The following is a 16,824-nucleotide window of genomic DNA, read 5'->3' as shown; positions in this document are numbered from 1 at the left end:
ATGTGATGCGGAATCCCATTAATCCCCAAGGGTAGAATTGTCACCATGATCTAAAATTCTGGTGGGCCATAGCAAAGAGAAATGCAAATCAAGGGAGGAAATTGTTTTCATTTTGCATTGCTTACCAGAGTTTTGGATCAAAGTAAAAATTGGGCCCAGGGGGTTTCATGAGGTGCTGCTTCACGTGGACCGTTCAGATTTTGGAGTCACATCACGTATGATGACAAGTTCTTAAAAAAGTTCGCACGAGTTTCGTGTGAACTGGTGCGCAGCTGAGCATTCGGCATTTAGAGTCACGTTTGCCTACGCACTTGTGCACCTTTGTACACGTGTGATGGGCATCTAATCTGAATGGTCCATGTGACGCGGAATCCCATGAAACCCCTAAGGAAAAAATTTCACCCTGATCTAAAATTCTAGTGGGCCATAACAAAGAGAATGCAAATTAGGGGAGGAAACTGTTTTCATTTTTCATAGCCCACTGAAGTTTTGGATCGAAGTAAAAATTGGGCCCAAGGGGTTTTATGAGTCACTGCTTCACGAGGACCGTTCAGATTCTGGAGTCACACCATGTATAATGTTTTCTCAAAAAAGTTCGCACGAGTTCCGTCCGAACTGGTGCGCAGCTGAGCATTCGGCATATTTTGGACCATGTTCAGTTGCATCAACACTAAACCACCTACTTGTAATAGCTAGTAATTGACCAATGTTTGATTATTTTTTTTTTAAAATCTTTAGTTGACTTTTGTACTTCAACTGTTGGTGAATTTGGAGATCATCTCTTATATGAGAAGCAATAAAAGATAAATGTGATTTTAACGGCTGCTTTTTAAGACCATTTGTGCAAGTGTAAAAGGGGAACCTACTGACGTTTTTTTTCCACATGGGATGTCACCATAATTGACCATTTGTTTTAAAATGGATCAATGGTTTAATTGAATTGTAGCACCCATAGTCAATCGTATTGCTGAAAATGACTATCAGTTCGACAGTGCAGCCCACATATACTTGTTTTTTCTTGAAAAAAAGAAAAGAAAGAGAAATGACCACTAGTAGGATTGATATTTGAGTATCATCATTTTTTTCTCTTTCCTCGGCTTCTTCATCTTTTTCTTTTGTCTTTCTTTTTGTGATAATTTGATCTTATAAATAACGTAACACTATCAATGATAAAACATACTTTTAGTTCATTGTGCTTGTCTTCAAGATGAGTTATAACGCTACAATTTATGAATCTTGTGATGGCATTTTGAGCATTGCACATAAATTAACTTTTTGATGGTATTTTAAGCATTGCACATAAATTAACTTTTTGATGGCATTTTAAGCATTGCACATATGGGGAATTAACTTTGATGGCATTTTAAGCATTACCTTCAATAATTAACTCTATTTTATGTTGTTGGTCTCACTAAGAATAGCTATTATTTTCTACCAGATGATATATTGATATCTCCCATACCCACATTTGGAAGGAAAAAAAAAAACATTTCCAATAAATATTTCATTAAATATTTTAGGAGTCATGAGCTAGTAGTTGCCTTTCCCAATAGTTGCACGGCCTTTATCGACCTTTCGAAATAAGGGTTCAAAACTGTTCCTAAATAAGAAACAATATTGTTCCTAAATTGAAAATTTGTGACGGTCCCTAATTTTTTGCAACGCCCTATTTAACCACAGTTGAAAACCGTTTATAAATGGTTTAGGAACAGTTTCCACCGTTCCTAAATATGGATTTTGGTGTAGTGTGTATTTTGGGATATGGCCCATTCATGGTAGGACCTCCTTGATGGTTGGTACAGATCTCATTTACATTTGCCACTTGTACGAAAAGTGAGTTCCTATATAAAATGTCCTTGCTTCTTTAATGCAGGTAAGATCCGCATCTATTACTGGAGGAGAAGAGGATGGCATACTTGTGGGGGATGGTATTGATTATGAGGTTCCTGGCAAAGGCCTGAACCAAAGTTCTATTTTAGAAGACATGAAAAGCCTATTTTAAAGGAAGCGCTGAAATTAGCCGATACGTGTGGCTAGCTTGAATCTCACTAAGGTCTTTATCATCACTATTTTGTTCAGAGCTAATACCTATAAACTTTAGTCATACTTCTTTATTCTAATACAACATAAATTTATAGAAAGAATTTAATAATTGATTTTACATCTTTGTAGTTCTCTTGATCTTATTACAGGTCCAAGCAGTTGCATTAAATCAACATGTGACATTCTTCTTAATAGGTCTTTTCATCACTCGATGGTCATGGTAAGAGAACGCCATCTCACTTGTGAACTTTTCCTACTACCTATTTACCTTAAAAGAATTGTACTTTGCTTTAGGCAACAAATAGGCCAGATTGGCTTGTGGGTCGAGACCTAACCTGAATGGGTTGGACTTGAGCCTAATATAGACCCACTCACGGGCATAGCCCTAATTTAAAATGGGTGGCCTTAGGCGCAGGTTGGGTCAGTCTATTGTTTAACTCAACCTACTTTTGAGGTGGGTTTTGAGTTCATATGGTACCTATGGCTTCGGGTACCCATTGACATTCCTACTGACCTTAATGCGACCCGTGCGATAAATGGATTAGATTTGGATCAAGGGGCCAATATCGACCCATTAAATTAATGGGTTGGTTGATTTTGATTTCAGCATGACCTAAAGCGGTCCCGAATTTTAATGGGTTGGGTCTAAGTCCAAAACTCTAACTAGATTCTTACTAAATTCTTAAATGGATCAGGTACGAGGCGCCCCTAGAACCAACCTGACCCAATCAAACCTATCTCAATACCGTGCATTTCATGGGTCCACTTTAGGTTATGGGATATATAAAAAAATCGGCCGTATAAAGGAAATTAGGTGGGCCATACCATCTAAAACCATGTGAAGATATGCTTAAAACATATAAACGCACTTTGTGGGGCCCACTTAAGTTTTCAATGCGGCTGACACTTGGTCTGACCCCTCATCCAAGTGGGACACATACAATAGATGGGCTAGATTTGTGAACAACATCTAGCCCATGAAATGCAAATCAAGGGAGGAAACTGTTTTCATTTTTCATAGCCCACCAATATTTTGGATCAAAGTAAATATTGGGCCCTGGGGTTTCATGAGGTGTTGCTTCACGTGGACCGTTCAGATTGTGGAGTCACATCACGTATGATGAGTTCTCAAAAATGTTCACAAGAGTTCCGTGCGAACTGGTGCACAGCGGAGCATTCGGCATATACAGTCATGCTCACCTGCACACGTATCATTGGTGTCTAATCCAAACTGTCCATGTGATGCGGAATCCCATTAATCCCCAAAGGTAGAATTGTCACCATGATTTAAAATTCTGGTGGGCCATAGCAAAGAGAAATGCAAATCAAGGGAGGAAACTGTTTTCATTTTGCATTGCTTACCAGAGTTTTGGATCAAAGTAAAAATTGGGCCAAATGGGTTTTACGAGTCGCTGCTTTACGAGGACCGTTCAGATTCTGGAGTCACACCACGTATGATGTTTTCTCAAAAAAGTTCGCACAAGCTCTGTCCGAACTGGTGTGTAGCCGAGCATTTGGCATATTGAGTCATGCTCACCTACGCACGAGTGCACCTTTGCACACGTGTCATGGGCGTCTAATCCGAATGGACCATGTGATGCGGAATCCCATGAATCCCCAAGGGAAAATTTTTCACCTTGATCTAAAATTCTGGTGGGCCATAGCAAAGAGAAATGTAAATTAGGGAGGAAACTATTTTCATTTTTCATGGCCCACCAAAGTTTTGAATCAAAGTAAAAATTGGGCCCAAGGTGGTTTTATGAGTCGCTACTTCACGAGGACCGTTCAGATTCTAAAGTCACATCACGTATGATGTTTTCTAAAAAAAGATTGCACTTGTTCCATGCCAACTAGTGCACAGCTGAGCATTTGGCATATTGAGTCATGCTCACCTACGTACGAGCGCACCTTTGCACACGTGTCATGGGCGTCTAATCCGAACAGTCCATGTGATGCGGAATCCCATGAATCCCCAAGGGAAAATTTTTCTCCCTGATCTAAAATTCTTGTGAGCCATAGCAAAGAGAAATGCAAATCAAGAGAGGAAACTGTTTTCATTTTTCATGGCCCGCGAAAGTTTTGGATCAAAGTAAAAATTGGGCCCAGCTAGTTTCATGAGGTGATGCTTCACATGGACTGTTCAGGTTCTAGAGTCACCAAGGTGTCCCATATCCGTTACGATACGGCCGTATCGGCTGATACATAACAGTAACGGCCGACACCGTTACGCGATATAGGGTCGAAACAGCCGTTACGGAATTCTGTGATCGTAACAACTGTTACGGACCCGTAACGGCTGTTACGCGCCTTGAAAAAAAAAAAGAAAAAAAAAAGAGGAAAAAACTTACCTGTTTCCTTTCTTTTCTTCTTCTTCTTCTTCTTCTTCTTCTTCTTCTTCCTTTCTTTTCTTCTTCTTCTTCTTCCTAGCTGCTGTAGGTACGTGTCACGCTAAATTATATCCAAAGATCATCTGGACCACACCAAAAATAGCAGCGGAGACAATGATTTTCACCGTTGAACAATTTGTAGGGCCCACCGTAACATTTATTTTCCATCCAATCTGTTCATAAGGTCAAAAAGACCTAAATGAAGAGGAAAAACAAATTTCATATTGATCCAAAACTTCTGTGATCCCAAGAAGGGTTTCAAGGATAGACATTCAATCCTCCATTGCTTTTTGCAGTGTGGTCTACTTGATAATTAGATCTGTATTATTGTTCATGTCAAGCCTTAAGATGAGCTCGTCAAATGAATGGACGGTTTAGACATAACACATACCTCATGATCAGACCTGAGTGGGCCCCATGATGCATATATTTTATCTATGTCGTCCATCCATTTTGCCACGTCATTTTAGGTTAGGATCCAAAAAATTAGTAATATCCAAATCTCAGGTGGACCACACCATAGGAAACAGTGGTTACAAAATGCTCACCATTAAAAATTTCTTAAGGTCCACTGTAATGTTTATTTTTAATCTATCCTATTAATTGGGTCACACTGACATGGATGAAGGGAAAACACACATGTCAGCTTAATTTAAAACTTTTGTAGCCCCCCAATAAATTTTTAATGGTGAACGTTTAATTATTGGTGTTTCTTATGGTGCAGTCCACCTGAGCTTTGGATGTGCCTCATTTTTGGGCTCATGTCCTAAAATTATTTGGCAAAATGGATGGACGGTGTGGATACAACACATTCATCACGGGTGGGGCCCAAAAAACTTTGACACGTGTGCTATACTTCACAATTCGAGTCCCCCCTAATTCGGGCCTTTAAAAAATTGTACACGAGACATTAACTTTAAATTTACCAATTAAATTATTGACTGCAATTGCTAACTCACAATGCCAAAATCAAATTGTTTGAATAGTTTTAATTGTTAATTTGTGGACTTCTATTTTTTAAAATAAGGCCTTTTGATTTTTTTCATGATTCACTATGCAATAAATGTCCACCAATTCATAAGTGGGATAATGGCAATAAATTGCATGAATTTGAGGCTGATTTGGAGCATAGATTGGTCCTCCAAGTCAGCTCCAAATTGGCAACGCCATCTACCTGAATTTAAATTCAATTTTTTTAAAGAACTATTAGGAAAAATGATATAAAGTTATTAAGTATATAAATTAGATATTTAGAAAATTAAATATATGAATTTTGTAGTCAAATTCAGGTTACCTGGTTCAAAAATTAATCAGACAGTCCGTTACAACTTCTCACCAAAGAGTGGACCGTTACACTACCATAAACATGTTCCAATTTATAAATGAATGCATATTTGGAATGCTTAGAATATTTCGGATTAAATCCATATTTTTTCATATTATTTTGGAAAAAAAATAAAATAAAAATTGCATCGTTACGTCCCCGTATTGCCGTTATACTCCCGTATCCGTATCGGTATCGGAGGGCACCGTTACCCCAATCGATACCGATACGGGATACCTTGGGAGTCACATCACGTATGATGTTTTCTCACAAAAGTTTGCCCGAGTTCCGTGCGAACTAGTGCACATCTGAGCATTCGGCATATAGAGTCATGTCACCGACGCACATACACACCTTTACACATGCGTCATGGGCGTCTAATCCGAACGGGCCATGTAATGCGGAATCCTATGAAAAGCCCATGGGAAAAATTTTGACCCTGATATAAAATTTTGGTGGGCAAAGTGAAATACAAATCAAGAGAGGAAACTATTTTCATTTTTCATGGCCCACCAATGTTTTGTATCTAAGTAAAAATTGGACCTTGGGGGCTTCATGAGGCATTGCTTCACGTGGACCGTTCAGATTGTGGAGTCATATCACGTATAATGACTTCTCCAAATTGTTCGCACGATTTCCATCTGAACTGGTGCGTAGCTAAGTGGTCAACATATAAAGTCATGCTCACCTACGCACATTTGCACGTGTTGCGGGCGTCTAATCCTTACGGTCCATGTGATGCAGAAGCCTAAGAAACCCAAAGGGAAAGATTCACCCTGATCTAAAATTCTGGTGGGCCATAGCAAAGAGATGCAAAATAAGGGAGGAAACTGTTTTCATTTTTCATAGCCCACCAAAGTTTTGGATCAAAATAAAAAATTGGGACCAAGGGGTTTCATGAGGTGCTGCTTCACGTGGACCGTTCAGATTTTGAGGTTATATCACGTATGATGAGTTCTTAAAAAAGTTCGCACGAGTTTTGTTTGAACTGTTTAGGCCCAGGGGGTTTCATGAGGTGCTGCGCAGCTGAGAATTTGGTATATAGAGTCATGCTCACCTGTGCACCAATGCACTTGCGCACCTTTGGACACGTGTCATGGGCATCTAATCCGAACGGTTCATGTGATGCGGAATCCCATGAAACCCCAAGTGAAAAATATTCACCCTGATGTAAAATTCTGGTGGGAAACAACAAAGAGAAATGCAAATCAGGGAGGAAACTGTTTTCATTTTTCATGGCCCACCAAAGTTTTCGATCACAATAAAAATGGCCCCTGGGGGTTTCATGAGTTGCTGCTTCACGAGGACCGTTCAGATTCTGGAGTGACATCACGTATGATGTTTTGTCAAAAAAGTTCGCATGAGTTTCATGCGAACTAGTGCGCAGTTGGACATTCGGCATATTGAGTCATGCTCACCTACGCACGAGCGCACCTTTGCACACGTGTCATGGGCGTTTGCGTCTAATCCAAACGGTCCATGTGATGCGAAATCCCATGAATCTCCAAGGAAGAAATTTTCACCCTTATCTAAAATTCTGGTGAGCCATACCAAAGAGAAATGCAAATCAAGAGAGGAAACTATTTTCATTTGTCATGGCCCGCCAAAGTTATGGTTCAAAGTAAAAATTGGGCCCAGGTGCTGCTTCACCTGGACCGTTCAAATTTTGAGTCACATCACATATAATGAGTTTTCATGGGATACTCACCTGGGCATCCCAGGTGAGCATCACTGGTGTGTAGCTGAGCATTCGACATATAGAGCCATGCTCACCTGCACACATTTGCACGTGTTCTGGGCATCTAATCCTAATGGTCCATGTGATGCGGAATCCCAAGAAAGCCAAAGGGGAAAATTATAAAATTCTGGTGGGCTATAGCAAAGAGAAATGCAAATCAAGGGAGGAAACTGTTTTCATTTTGCATTGCTTACTAGAGTTTTGAATCAAAGTAAAAATTGGGCCCAGGAGGTGCTGCTTCACTTGTACCATTCAAATTTTGAAGTCACATCACGTATGATGACGAGTTCTTAAAAAACTTCACACGAGTTCCTAAGAAAGCCAAAGAGAAAATTTTTCACCTTGATATAAAATTCTGGTGGGCCATAGCAAAAGAGAAATGCAAATCAAGGGAGGAAACTGTTTTCATTTTGCATTGCTTACCAGAGTTTTGAATCAAAGTAAAAATTGGGCCCAGGGGCTTTCATGAGGTGTTGCTTCGTGTGTACCGTTCAGATTTTGGAGTCACATCACGTATGATGACGAGTTCTTAAAAAACTTCACGAGTTCTGTGTGAACTAGTGCGCAACTGAGTATTCGGCATATGGAGTCATGCTCGCTTGCGCACCTACGCACTTGCGCACCTTTGTACACCTGTCATGGGCATCTAATCAGAATGGTCCATGTGATGCGGAATCCCATGAAACTCGAAGGGAAAAAATTTCACCCTGATCTAAAATTCTAGTGGGCCATAACAAAGAGAATGCAAATCAAGGGAGGAAATTGTTTTCATTTTTCATGGCCCACCAAAGTTTTGGATCAAAGTAAAAATTGGGCCGAAGGGGTTTTATGAGTCGCTACTTCACGAGGACTGTTCAGATTCTGGAGTCACACCACGTATGAGGTTTTCTCAAAAAAGTTCGCACGAGTTCTGGAGTCACACAACGTATGATGTTTTCTCAAAAAAGTTTGCATGAGTTCCATCCAAACTGGTGCGTAGCTGAGCAGTCGGCATATTGAGTCATGCTCACCTATGCATGAACACACCTTTGCACACGTGTCATGGGCATTTAATCCGAATGGATCATGTGATGCGGAATCCCATGAATCTCCAGGGGAAAAATTTTCACCTTGATCTAAAATTCTGGTGGGCCATAGCAAAGAGAAATGCAAATTAGGGGAGGAAACTGTTTTCATTTTTCATGGCCCACCAAAGTTTTGAAGCAAAGTAAATATTGGGCCCATGGGGTTTTATGGGTCGCTACTTCACGAGGACCGTTCAGATTCTAAAGTCACATCACGTTTAGGTTTTCTCAAAAAAGATTGCACTCGTTCCGTGCTAACTAGTGCGCAGCTGAGCATTCGGCATATTGAGTCATGCTCACCTACACACGAGCGCACCTTTGCACACGTGTCATGGGCGTCTAATCCGAACGGTCCGTATGATGCGGAATCCCATGAATCCCCAATGGAAAATTTTTCACCCTATTCTAAAATTCTGGTGGGCCATAGCAAAGAGAAATCCAAATCAAGAGAGGAAACTATTTTCATTTTTCGTGGCCCGCGAAAGTTTTGGATCAAAGTAAAAATTGGGCCCAGCTGGTTTCATGAGGTGATGCTTCACATGGACTATTTAGATTCTGGAGTCATGTCACGTATGATTTTTTCTCAAAAAAGTTCGCCCGAGTTCCGTGTGAATTGGTGCACATCTGAGCATTCGGCATATAGAGTCATGTCACTTGCCCAGCTACGCTCGTGCATACCTTCGCACACACGTCATGGGCATGTAATCCGAACGGTCCATGTAATGCGAAATCCGATGAAAAACCCATGGGAAAAATTTTCACCCTGATATAAAATTCTAGTGGGCCATAGTAAAGTGAAATATAAATCAAGAGAGGAAATTGTTATCATTTTTCATGGCCCGCGAAAGTTTTGGATCAAAGTAAAAATTGGGCCCAGCTGGTTTCATGAGGTGATGCTTCATATGGACTGTTCAGATTCTGGAGTCACATCACGTATGATGTTTTCTCGAAAAAGTTTGCCCAAGTTCCGTGCGAATTGGTGCACATCTGAGCATTCGGCATATAGAGTCATGTCACTTACACACCTACACACGTGCGCACCTTTACAAACTCGTCATGGGGAGTCTAATCCGAACGGTCCATGTAATGCGAAATCCTATGAAAAACCCATGGGAAAAATTTTCACCCTGATATAAAATTCTGGTGGGCCATGGCAAAGTGAAATACAAATCAAGAGAGGAAACTGTTTTCATTTTTCAAGGCCCGCGAAAGTTTTGGATCAAAGTAAAAATTAAGCCTAGCTGGTTTCATAAGTTGATGCTTCACATGGAATTTTCATATTCTGGAGTCACATCACGTATGATGTTTTATCAAAAAAGTTTGCCCGAGTTCCGTGTGAACTAGTGCACATCTGAGCATTCGGCATATAGAGTCATGTCACGTGCGCACCTTTACACGCGTCATGGGCGTCTAATCCGAACGGTCTATGTAATGTGGAATCTTATGAAAAACCCGTGGAAACCCCAAGGGAGAGATTTTCACCCTAATCTAAAATTCTGGTGTGCCATAGCAAAGAGAAATGCAAAACAAGGGAGGAAACCGTTTTCATTTTTCATAGCCCACCAAAGTTTTGGATCAAAGTAAAAAATTGGGACCATGGGGTTTCATGAGGTGCTACTTCATGTGGACCGTTCAGATTTTGAGGTTACATCACGTATAATGAGTTCTCAAAAAAGTTCGTGTGAGTTTTGTTCGAATTGTTTAGGCCCACGGGGTTTCCTGAGGTGCTGCGCAGCTGAGAATTCGGCATATAGAGTCATATGCTCACCTGCGCACCTACGCACATGCGAACCTTTGCACACGCATCATGGGCGTCTAATCCAAATGGTTCATGTGTTGCGGAATCTCATGAAAACCCATTGGAAAACTTTTCACCCTGATATAAAGTAAAAATTGAGCCATTGGGGGTTTCATCACGTATGATAAATTCTCAAAAATGTTCACACGAGTTCCATAGGTGTGCAGGTGAGCATGACCTCATATGCCGAATGCTCAGTTGCACTGCAGTTCGCACGTACGAAATTTTTTGAGAACTCACATACGTAATGTGTCTCCAAAATCCAAACGGTCCATGTGAAGCAGCACCTCATGAAACCCCCTTGGCCTAATTTTTATTTTGATCCAAAACTTTGGTGGGCCATGAAAAATGAAAACACTTTCGTTCCTTCGTTATAGCCCATCAGAATTTTAAATCAGGGTGAAAAATTTTGCCTTAAGGTTTCATGGGTTTCCGCATCACATGGATGTTTCGGATCAAACGTTAATCACACGTGTACAAAGGTGAGCACTTGCATATGTGAGCATGACTATATATGCCGAATGCTCTGGTGCGCATGCAAAATGAAATCAGTTTCCTCCCTTTTGATTTGCCTTTCTCTTTGATATGGCCCACCAGAATTTTAGATCGAGGTAGAAAATTTTCCCTAGGGGTTTCATGGGATTTCACATCAGATGGACGGTTTGGATGAGACACCCATGACACGTGTGAAAAGTCCCGAATGTGCGTAGGCGAGCATGACTCTATATGCCGAATGAGCACCACTTCGCATGTGCAAACTTTTTTGAGAACTCATCATACGTGATGTGAGTCCAAATTTTAAACGGTCCACGTGAAGCACCACCTCATGAAACTCTCTAGGCTCAAATTTTACTTTAATCCAAAACTATGGTGCGCCATGAAAAATGAAAACAGTTTCCTCCCTTGATTTGCATTTCTCTTTGCTATGGCCCACTAGAATTTTAGATCGAGGTGGAAATTTTTCCCTAGGGGTTTCATGGGATTCCGCATCACATGGACGGTTTGGATGAAACGCCCATAACATGTGAAACGTTGCGATCGTGCGTAGGTGAGCATGACTCTATATGCCGAATGCTCAGCTGGGCATCAGTTCTCATGTGCGAACTTTTTTGAGAACTCATCATATGTGATGTGACACCAAAATTTGCACGGTCCACGCGAAGCACCACCTCATGAAACTCCCTGGGCCCAATTTTTACTTTGATCCAAAACTACGGTGCACCATGATAAATGAAAACAGTTTCCTCCCTTGATTTACATTTCTCTTTGCTAAGGCCCACCAGAATTTTAGATCGCGGTGGAAATTTTTCCCTAGGGGTTTCATGGGATTCCGCATCACACGGACAGTTCGGATGAGACGCCCATAACACGTGTGAAACGTTGTGAATGTGCGTAGGTGAGCATGACTCTATATCCCGAATGCTCAACTGGGCACTAGTTCGCATGTGCGAACTTTTTTGAGAACTCATCATACGTGATGTGACACCAAAATTTGCATGGTCCACGTGAAGCACCACCTCATGAAACTCCCTGGGCCTAATTTTTTACTTTGATCCAAAACTACGGCGCACCATGATAAATGAAAACAATTTCCTCCCTTGATTTACATTTCTCTTTGCTAAGGCCTACCAGAATTTTAGATCGTCGTGGAAATTTTTCCCTAGGGGATTCATGGGATTCCGCATTACGTGGACGGTTTAGATGCGACGCTCATGACACGTGTGAAAAGGTGCGAACGTGCGTTGGTGAGCATGACTCTGTGTCGAATGCTCAGCTACGCACCAGTTTGCATGCGCAAACTTTTTTGAGAACTCATCATACGTGATGTGACTCAAAAATCTGAACGGTCCATGTGAAGCACCACCTCGTGAAACTCCCTGGGCCGAATTTTTACTTTGATCCAAAACTATAGTGCGCCATGAAAAACGAAAACAGTTTCCTCCCTTAATTTACATTTCTCTTTGTTATGGCCCACCAGAATTTAAGATTAGGGTGAAAATTTTTCCCTTGGGGTTTCAGCGGATTCCGCATCGCATGGACCGTTCGGATTAAATGCCCATGACACGCGTGCGAAGGTGCACACATGCGTAGGTGGGCATGACTTTATATGCCAAATGCTCAGCTGCGCACCAGTTCGCATGTGTGAACTTTTTTGAGAACTCATCATACGTAATGTGACTCAAAAATCTAAACGGTCCACGTCAAGCACCACCTCATGAAACACCCTGGGCCGAATTTTTACTTTGATTGAAAACTATGGTGCGCCATGAAAAACGAAAACAGTTTCCTCCCTTGATTTACATTTCTCTTTGTTATGGCCCACTAGAATTTAAGATCAAGGTGAAAAATTTTCCCTTAGGGTTTCAGCAGATTATGCATCGCATGGACCATTCAGATTAGATGCTTATGACACGTGTGCAAAGGTGCGCACATGCGTAGGTGAGCATGACTCTATATGCCGAATGCTCAGCAGCGAACAAGTTCATTGGGAACTCGTGCGAACTTTTTTGAGAATTCGTCATACGTGATGTGACTCCAAAATCTGAACAGTCGACGTGAAGCAGCACCTCGTTAAACCCGATGGGCCAAATTTTTACTTTGATCCAAAACATTGGTGGGCAATGAAAATTGAAAACAGTTTCCTCCCTCGATTTCCATCTCTTTGCTGTGGCCCACTAGACTTTTAGATCTTGGTGAAAAATTTTCCCTTGAGGTTTCATGGGTTTTCGCATCACATGGACTATTCGTTTTAGAAGCCCATGGTAAGTGTATGAAGGTGCACACGTGTGTAGGTGAGCGTTCAGATTTGATGCCCATGACACGTGTGAAAAGGTGTACGTGTGTAGGTGAGCGTGACTCTATATGTCGAATGCTTAGCTGCGCACTAGTTTGCACATGCGTTATGCCGAATGCTCAACTGCGCACCAATTCGCACGAAACTCGTGTGAACTTTTTTGAGAACTAATCATATGTGATGTGACTCGAAAATCTGAACTGTTAACGTGAAGCAGCACCCCATGAAACCCTCTGGGCCCAATTTATACTTTGATCCAAAACTTTGGTGGGCAATGAAAAATGAAAACTGTTTCCTCCCTTGATTTGCATTTCTCTTTGCTTTGGCAACCAGAATTTTAGTTCGGGGTGGAAAATTTTCCCTTCGGGTTTCATCTGATTTCGCATCACATGGACGGACGGTTCAGATGGGACGGACATGACACGTGTGAAAGGTGCGAACATGCGTTGGTGAGCATGGCTCTATATGCTGATTGCTCAGTTGCGCACCAGTTCACACATGCGAACTTTATTGAGAACTCATCATAGGTGATGTGACTCAAAAATCTAAACGGTCCACGTGAAGCAACACCTCATGAAACACCCTGGGCCCAAATTTTACTTTGATCCAAAACTATGGTGGGACATGAAAAATGAAAACAGTTTCTTCCCTTGATTTGCATTTCTCTTTGTTATGGCCACAAGAATTTAAGATTAGGGTGAAAATTTTTCCCTTGGGGTTTCATGGGATACCGCATCACATGGACTGTTTGGATTAGACGTTAATGACACGTGCGCAAAGGGGTGAACGTGCATTGGTGAGCATGACTCTATATGTCGAATGCACAGCTGCGAACCAGTTCGCACGAAATTCATGCGAACTTTTTTGAAAACTCATCATACGTGATGTGACACCAAAATCTGAACGGTCCACTTGAAGCAGCACCTCATGAAACCCCATGAGCCCAAATTTTACTTTGATCCAAAACTTTGGTGGCAATGAAAAATGACAGTTTCCTCCCTCGATTTACATTTCTCTTTGCTATGGCCCACCAGAATATTAGATCATGGTGAAATTTTTTTCTTTGGGGTTTCATGGGTTTTCGCATCACATGAAGGTTCGGATTAGACGCCCATGCCACGTGTGCAAAGGTGCGCACGTGAGGATGACTCTCTATGCCGAATGCTCAACTGCGTACTAATTAGCAGGAACTCGTGCGAACTTTTTTGAGAACTCATCATACGTGATGTGACTCAAAATTCTGTACGGTCCATGTGAAGAAGCACCGCATGAAATCCCCTTGGCCTAATTTATACTTTGATCCAAAACTTTGGTGGACAATGATAAATGAAAAAAGTTTCCTCCCTTGATTTGCATTTCTCTTTGCTATGACCCACCAAAATTTTAGATTGAGGTGGAAATTTTTCCCTAGGGGTTTCATGGGATTCCGCATCACATGGATGGTTCAGATGAGACGCCCATGACACGTGTGAAAAGGTGCGAACGTGTGTAGGTGAGCATGACTCTATATGCTGAATGCTGAGTTGGGCACATGCGAACTTTTTCGAGAACTCATCATAGCTGATGTGACTCCAAAATTTAAACAGTCCATGTGAAGCACCAGCTCATGAAACTCCCTGGGCCCAATTTTTCCTTTGATCCAATAATGTGGTGCACCATGATAAATGAAAATAGTTTCCTCCATTGATTTACATTTCTCTTTGCTATGGCCCACTGGAATTTTAGATTGCGGTGCAAAATTTTCCCTAGGGGTTTCATGGGTTTCCGCATCACATTGACGGTTCGGATGAAACGCCCATGACACGTGTGAAAAGGTGCGAACTTGTGTAGGTGAGCATGACTCCATATGCCGAATGCTCAGTTATGCACCAGTTCGCATGTGTGAACTTTTTTGATAACTCATTATACGTGATGCGACTCAAAAATCTGAACGGTCCACGTGAAGCACCACCTCATGAAACTCCCTGGGCCGAATTTTTTACTTTGATCCAAAACTATGGTGTGCCACGAAAAGTGAAAACCATTTCCTCCCTTGATTTACATTTCTCTATGTTATGGCCCACCAGAATTTAAGATCAGGGTGAAAATTTTTCCATAGGGGTTGCATCGCATGGACCGTTGGGATTAGAAGCCAATAACACATGTGCAAAGGTGTGCACGTGCGTAGGTGAGCATGACTCTATATGCCGAATGCTCAGTTGCGAACAAGTTCGCACAGAACTCGTGCGAACTTTTTTGAGAATGCATCATACGTGATGTGACTCCAAAATCTGAATGGTCCACGTGAAGCAGCACCTCATGAAACCCGATTGGCCAATTTTTTTCTTTGATTCAAAACTTTAGTGGGCAATGAAAAATGAAAACAATTTCCTCAATTGATTTACATTTCTCTTTGCTATGGCCCACTAGAATTTTAGATCACGGTGAAAAATTTTCCTTGAGTTTTCATGGGATTTTGCATCACACGGATTGTACGAATTCGACGCCCATGATAAGTGTACAAAGGTGCACACATGCGTAGGTGTGCTGGTGAGCATGACTGATTATGCCGAATGCTTATCTGTCCACCAATTCACACGGAACTCATGCAAACTTTTTTGAGAACTCATCGTACGTGTTGTGACTCTAAAATCAGAACGATCGACGTGAAGCAGCACCGCATGAAACCCCTGGCCTCAAATTTTACTTTGATCCAAAACTTTGGTGGGCCATTAAAAATGAAAATAGTTTCCTCCCATTGATTTATATTTCTGTTTTCTATGGCCCACTAGAATTTTGTATCAGGGTGAAAAATTTTCCCTTCGGCTTTCTTGGGATTCCGCATCACATGGACCGTTCGCATTAGATGCCCATGTGTGTAGGTGAGCGTGACTATATGTCGAATGCTCAGCTGTGCACCAGTTTGCACGGAACTCGTGCGAATTTTTTTGAGAACTTATCATACGTGATGTGATTCCAAAATTTGAACAGTCCATGTGAAGAAGCACCCCATGAAACCCCTCGGGCCCAATTTACTTCGATCCAAAACTTTCGTGGGGCAATGAAAAGTGAACTCCCATTACATGTGTGAAAAGGTGTGCACGTGTGTAGGCGCGTAGGTGAGCATGAGTCTATATGTCGAATGCTTAGTTGCGCACCAGTTCGCATGTGTGAGCTTTTTTGAGAACTTATCATACCTGATGTGACTAGAAAATCTGAACAGTCCTTGTGAAGCACCACCTCATGAAACACCATTGGCCCAATTTTTACTTTGATCCAAAACTATGGTGCGCCATGAAAAATGAAAACAGTTTCCTCCCTTGATTTGCATTTCTCTTTGTTATGGCCCACCATAATTTGAGATGCGGGTGAAAAATTTTCACCAGGGGTTTCATGGGATACCGCATCACATGGACCGATCGGATTAGACGCCCATGACACGTGTGCAAAGGTGCGCACATGCGTAGGTGAGCATGAATCTATATGGTGAATGATCAGCTGCGAACATTTTCGAGAACTCATCATACTTGATGTGTCTCCAAAATTTGAACGGTCCACGTGAAGCAGCACCTCATGAAACCTCGTGGGCCCAATTTTTACTTTGATCTAAAACGTCGGTGGGCAATGAAAAATGAAAACAGTTTCCTCCCTCTATTAGCATTTCTCTTTGTTATATGGCCCACTAGAATATTAGATT

General features: G+C 41.6%; 1 protein-coding gene across 5 annotated transcripts in view; it reads left to right on the top strand.

The window, feature by feature from the left end:
• Positions 1–16,824, top strand: part of LOC131228513 (uncharacterized) — a 37,065-nt gene that overhangs the window by 7,711 nt on the left and 12,530 nt on the right. For 4 of the 5 annotated variants that reach the window (XR_009162992.1, XR_009162990.1, XR_009162991.1 and 1 more), the window contains one exon: positions 2,193–2,263. Coding sequence is in view for 1 of the 5 variants with exons in the window: in XM_058224202.1 (XP_058080185.1) it covers positions 2,193–2,263 (71 nt within the window). In the remaining 4 variants the exon portion in view is untranslated. Of the gene's footprint in view, positions 1–2,192; positions 2,276–16,824 lie in introns of those variants that run through there. The other variant, XR_009162989.1, reaches the window with a different exon arrangement.

The sequence above is a fragment of the Magnolia sinica genome, chromosome 16, assembly GCF_029962835.1.
Source record: "Magnolia sinica isolate HGM2019 chromosome 16, MsV1, whole genome shotgun sequence".
Classification (NCBI taxonomy): Eukaryota; Viridiplantae; Streptophyta; class Magnoliopsida; order Magnoliales; family Magnoliaceae; genus Magnolia; species Magnolia sinica.
The sequence above is the reverse complement of the archived record's forward strand: the minus strand, read 5'-3'. Positions and strand labels throughout refer to the sequence as shown.